Below are 5,914 nucleotides of genomic sequence, written 5' to 3'. Positions count from 1 at the left end.
TCCACAATGAAATGGCAATAAATTTATTTAACTACTACGTGGCTGAGGTGCTGGTTTAGCGATATTCGTCCCAGAAATTCGTTTGGAAATTCCACTCGCTAATGGTTGCTAGCTTGCTCGCTAAAAATTCAAATCACGATTAAGTCCCTAAAGCAAGCTTTATTTTTCCAGCGGAGGCAAGAACGAAGCCTGAGTACCGCGCGTGATTTTTGCTCTCTCCTCGCGCGCGCTTCCACTTGTCTTGAAGACGTGAAGAACTGCACTTGTACTCCTAGGTAATCTAGGTTTTTAATTTCAGTGAAGCAAAACAGAAAAAATATTCACCAGCGTGGAAAAACTCTGCCCTCTGTCTCGAGTACAGTTTTTCCCAGACCGAACCTTTCGGCTAGCGAATAGCAGATATATCTTTTGATCTAACCACAGTTTCGAGTAATGCGGTCAAAAAGTGCCGCCTAGAAGCTGTAGTCGCTTCTGCCCAGCTAATTTGTATGTTATAAAAGGAACGAAATAGTTAACAGAGCAATAGGAACGGTATGGCTAAAATGAGGGAGGTTTGGGTCGGGTCGTAGATTAGGCAACCCGACCCAACCTTCCCCGTTTTTCCACTCCTCCGCTGCTATCGCGCTGGATATCGGGCCGTCTGCTATTGCGCTTTATTTTACCAACGGAATGCCTGGAACAAGCAATACGTTATTAAGCGCAAATACCAGAAAAAGAAAACTCCATGAGCTTGGTCTATTCATTTAGGTCGTAGAAAAGATGCACTCGCACTCTCACACGCGCACACACACTCGCACAAAGCGGACGCAATGGTTTTCACCTCATCAATTTAATCAAGAAATCTTTTTAGATTTGTTTGTTTTTTTTTGCAACCTGTAAGTCAACGCTTTTTCATACTTATAAAATACATAACCTTTTAACAACGTAAAAAGTATCCAAAGCGTGCGTTAGTTTCACACTTTCAGTCCTCCAGAGTGGGAGTTAACAACAATTGGAAAGCAATTTTCCTACTTTTCATCAAATATTACAAACCCCTCTAACCTCTGTAGCCTACTTTCACGTAAGACTTGTTTTGACTTAGGTTTGTTAAATTTTAACAAAAAGACGAGAATTTGTGGGTCAAAATTGAAGCGGCCCGACGTTAGTTGAGCAAAACTTTTGCTATTTACACTATATTTATAATATATCTTTGTTTTCAAGTGTTCGTCACATAAATCATTCTCTTATCAAGATAGATGCGAAAGTATGAAAACAAATCCTTTTGGAATTACGTTTTCAATATGCCTTCTGTCAGCCCCTTATAATTACTTCCCCTAGAAATAAATAGTATAGAAATTGGGTAAATTCTATTAAAAGTCAAAGTAATTCAACATTGATGCAATGTCACTTAACGTTATTTTCTAAGTGACTGGACGTCATTTAGACAGTGTTTTTCCTTTTTCCTTTGCAATACAAAACGAGTGCGGTTGTTTCTAATAAAGATTTTCTTCATGGAATTATCGATTCTTTCATTAGATTATGTCCTACTTACAACCATCACCCGCGGTTTTCATTTCATCCTCGACTCGTTAAGTTGTATTTTAGCTGAGTCCATGACGTGAAAGCATCAGTGGAAAGTCCTAACTCTTTCTTGACTAATTTCTCCAAATCAAACAGGTGTCGTTCGTCATAATCTGGCACTTTTTCCCTCATAAAGTCCGCTAAACGAACAAGGTACTCTACATTCAGGCCAGAATTCCCCTTTGCGTAGGCAATTTGTGAGGCGATCTGCTCTGGCGAGGCTGGTCCAAGATACAGAGCATTTTTTGGAGTCGCAGCATACGCCACCACATTGAATCTGTGTGAAGGTTTCTCGTTACAACTGAAAGATAAATGACGAAGATCATAGCCCCCTAGAGCGATTTCACGTTCGTTGAGTTTTCCCAAGGCAAGATTTGCGTTTTCCCTCGCTACCTTGTATGCGATGCCCCATACACGGCCCTAAAGAGAAAATAAAAATATATAAGTTAACCAATTGATAATAATAATAGGACTGAGGAGTCCAATTCGGTCTGTAATCATGCGAGTGATGAACAAAAAATTGGACGACCGCGAAGCGGGAGTCTGATTTGTCAACCACGAGTATGTTTACCGACAGAATTGGACGACACGAAGTCCTGTTACCAATTTATCATAACCGTTAAATTTCCGGGAAAAAAAAAACATTGAGCACAAACATCTCTGGTAGAGACTAAAGCTAAAGTAAGAGAGGATAATTGGTTGTTGCTATGGTTATTGCGATCAATTCTGTGATTGATGGATTCAGCTGAGTGGACTTAGTATGATTGGCTGCTTTAACTGTCTGATTACAAGTGTACAAGTGTCCGATTACAGCCAATTGTCCAATTGCTATGTCCGATTACAACTACGCAGAATTATTAGTGAAAAATAAAGCAGCCAATGCACCAATCACATTTGAAGAAATTGTAACGGTTATGATTAACACGGCAGTAGTGTTGCCTCGTATCTACACCCATTTTCAAATGACAAAATTTAATCACCCAAATACAGGATTTTAGTCCGTACAAATATCTTATTTTCTTAATTAAAAAACTGTAAGAAATTGAACTCATCCATTTTGTCCCAAAAGATTTTGGGACAAAATTTGCACGATCCCTTTCATAACTTTCACTTTCCGACAATTCGATTGGTTACTGTGATTAAGCCTTGAAATCTGGTTGGTTGTTTTGTCTTAAGTGTTGCTTTCTCATTAGCTGAGAAAAACAAGCGATTTCGAACACAAGATAATGCAATTTGCGACTAAATCGCACTGCAGAGAGCCAATCGGATTGCAAAGATTACCAGTGGTTTCAAAATGGATGTAATAAACACAATTACACGTGCACATTAAAGGTACCTTTTCGCAAGCTATACAAGAAAACGTCCTCAGTCAGTGTACTTTTCGTAGGTTTTAGTGAACTTTGTTTCTGATTTCCCCTTAAGAAGTTCTGAGTTATGATTTTCTTCATTTTAGTGGTAACAATAAAGATTGGCGTTAAAGCCTGTAACACGCCACGAAATGTGAGAAATCAAACCATTAGTTCCTAAGTTTCAACAATCTTCGTTCTTTTCCTTCACTCTCTAATTTTCAAGTCTGCTCGGACTGAGCTGTGGGAAGGAAAGTAAGAGATGATGGAAGTGCGAGGTTTATAATAGTATTTGGACAAAGACGTATCACTGTTGGAGTAATTTTGGTTTCTTTGTTTGATTGAAAGCATTCTTCATTCTTATCATTCTTCGGTGAAGAAGGCATTTTCTACGATCAAATAATTCAGTGTGAAAAATGATTCACTGCTGAAAATAAACGATCTTAGGCGGATACTTCTTAGCGCTGTTTACTCGAAAGAGTATATGCTTCTGGGTGAATACAGATAAGCGGTCATGTGCCACTCAGCAGAACGTCAGTACTTGGACCACGTGCACTCTTATTCATAAACGTGCTGCGTTTGATACTTTGATTGTAGAGCGTGCAGTGTGCGTCGGTTGAAAAGAAGAAAAAACAAAGAAAGAAACAAAGATTTGTGCGTAGAATGATATTTCTCATTATTCTGACGGCCGAGCGCTAAATTCATTAGGCTCACGCCAAAAGCTCTTCTTGCCACGGGTTCCTTTACCACGAGCCCTCTTGGACTACACAAGTTTTCCTAGGACTAGTATAAATTGTTCGCTATTTACTTAAGGAAAGGAACTTAATTAAGAAAATGATTTTTTTAACGACACCTGTCGAAGTAAACTTGCCCAAGTTCAATATCCCCTAAACCCTTCACAATTTCTTTAACAAGTGTCATTTTGAATTACTATTCGCCAATCAAATTCATCCACTTTGAGTTTTATTTTGACGAATCTCCTTATCTCTTTAAAGATTTATTTAACCATTTAATACAAAAATCCAGCATGACAGGTTTTGAGCTGGGGACCTGGTCGAGGAAAAATGTCTAATTTTCCGACTCACACCGTAAACAAAAACCTTCCAAGGGATAATTTGCCGAGGAACTTTTGTGGCTTTTACATTTAAACATAACGAATTTCACCAAAAATACCAAAGTGGTGGACCAACGTATAGGAAAACATCTGGTTTGGATGTAATAAAAGTATTCCTCGAAATCACAAGAGGCGGAGATATGTATTTGCATCAGAAAGCAAGCTTTTCAAAGTTCATTACGTAAATTTTTTATAAAAGCAGCATGAAAAACATGAGTGAAAGTTCTCGAATTTCACTTTTCATTTTCTCGCAAGCACAAAGGAGCTAAATAAAAGCTGTTTTAAAATTTAATTCACAATTACAAAGGAGACACAACGAACAACATAAGATAGAGATTAAATAAAAATTCAAGAGCGTATTTAATTAGACCATCCGCATTTGGGTCTCGACCTGCTTGCACCCACGCTGATACAAAGCAAATACTTGTAGCATTGGACTTCCACGAGTTTTCAATGTTTCGATGGAAGATTCCATCAAAAGGAAAAGACGTTTTGACCTAATAAATTCTGAGCCGTTTTACGCAGAGACGACTGTATGCAAATTACAATCCAAGTTTGTTTACTACCAACGCACTAACGAACCATGGACTTAAAAAATTCCAAAACAAATTGATTGCACTTTTCGTTTTAGAGAAAGCAAACGCTAAAACGCCCACTCGTGCGTGAACGAAACAATTTCTTTCAGATCTAATACTATCCTTGAATAAGATGTGACTCTATTAAAAAAAAGTTTCTCGCGTCCGATAGTATAGACTGTACTGTTCCGAAGGTCATTTGGTACATCATTGTCGTAAGTTAAATTTGTTATTCAACTTGCACACCTTAACTGAACGCGTTAAACAAAATCTATGATACATTGTTCGTACAGCCTGATTGACGTTAAGCCGGTTGAAAGATCCTAGGAAAATCGAATCGCGTCTAAAAAAAACTATACTTGATCGTGTTATTGTCATTACAAAGATATCGTTAACTAGGAAGTAAAATCAATCCTTTCCTTCTGTGGCTCCCGATGTTATCTATCAATGCTACCTTATCAAGATAGCTTTGTACAGTGAAATTCTACGATCATTAACGCTGTTTACATAAAAATACCTGTTTTTCCTCCACCAAGGTTACCACTCTACCTGGCTGAAAACAAAAATAACGCGTTATGAGACTCTCTTATATGTTTTCAAATCAATGTAAAATTGAATGCTCTCTACCTTTTCGGAATCACCACGATGCCAAGTGCTTCCCTGATAAAATCGCCGGACGAATCCATCGATATGGCCGACAACGCAGTATTCGAAAGGAAAATCGGGTTTCCAAATCAAAGAACCGTAGCCAAAAACCCACAAACTCCTTGAAGCATCGTCTTTACTATTTGATTGAGAATTAACTTTCTCAATCATGATTCTAACTTAGGTTGAGACAACGATTTATAGATCACATAAAGAGGGAATATATGCGAAGTCCTTCGCTCGAGGAACCGGTTTGGATCTCACTTTGCGCTCCTCTGTTTACATCAGCCCTGTAAGTCGCACGTGCCTTTGTGACGCAGGTAAACGAAGTTTACACATTCTGATTGGTCAATTGGGAAAAACCCACGCGGCTTACGCAACACGGGAGGAAAGAGGACTAACGCCACTGTCGCATGGGAAACTTTCACAAATATATATATAGTAATAACACAACAAAAACATTCTATCTGGTCAGTTCATGACTCCAAAAACTTTCTTTCAAACGACACAATTCTGTCTTTTTTTTCGCTAACCACGATGGAATAAAAACTCTACTTCCTCCTCGTTTTAGTGCTGTCACGCAATTATGTTTTCGCTCAACGCAGTACGCCAACGTGCTGATGTAAGTTCCCAACACACGCTATTGTATGGTGGCCCGTTAGTATCGCACTGTT

General features: G+C 38.6%; 1 protein-coding gene across 1 annotated transcript; it reads right to left on the bottom strand.

The window, feature by feature from the left end:
- Positions 1-799: 799 nt before the first annotated feature.
- LOC131775021 (glutathione-specific gamma-glutamylcyclotransferase 1-like) lies at positions 800-5,684 on the bottom strand. Its single transcript, XM_059091120.2, has 3 exons — positions 5,223-5,684; positions 5,113-5,148; positions 800-1,980 (listed from the first exon to the last, which is right to left on the bottom strand). Exons 1-3 carry the CDS (start codon positions 5,409-5,411, stop codon positions 1,555-1,557), a joined length of 651 nt encoding a protein of 216 aa, XP_058947103.1. The 5' UTR covers positions 5,412-5,684; the 3' UTR covers positions 800-1,554.
- Positions 5,685-5,914: the final 230 nt, after the last annotated feature.

This window comes from Pocillopora verrucosa, chromosome 7, assembly GCF_036669915.1.
Source record: "Pocillopora verrucosa isolate sample1 chromosome 7, ASM3666991v2, whole genome shotgun sequence".
In the NCBI taxonomy this organism is placed as follows: domain Eukaryota; kingdom Metazoa; phylum Cnidaria; class Anthozoa; order Scleractinia; family Pocilloporidae; genus Pocillopora; species Pocillopora verrucosa.
The sequence above is the reverse complement of the archived record's forward strand: the minus strand, read 5'-3'. Positions and strand labels throughout refer to the sequence as shown.

What these genes read in the sequence shown, in the direction of transcription:
- LOC131775021 (XM_059091120.2), bottom strand. Translation starts at nt 5,411, where the DNA reads ATGATTGAGAAAGTTAATTCTCAATCAAATAGTAAAGACGATGCTTCA. An exon ending in ATCGTGGTGATTCCGAAAAG is followed by an intron (nt 5,149 to 5,222) that starts GTAGAGAGCATT and finishes TTTTGTTTTCAG; the next exon opens with CCAGGTAGAGTGGTAACCTT. An exon ending in CCTTGGTGGAGGAAAAACAG is followed by an intron (nt 1,981 to 5,112) that starts GTATTTTTATGT and finishes TTTTCTCTTTAG; the next exon opens with GGCCGTGTATGGGGCATCGC.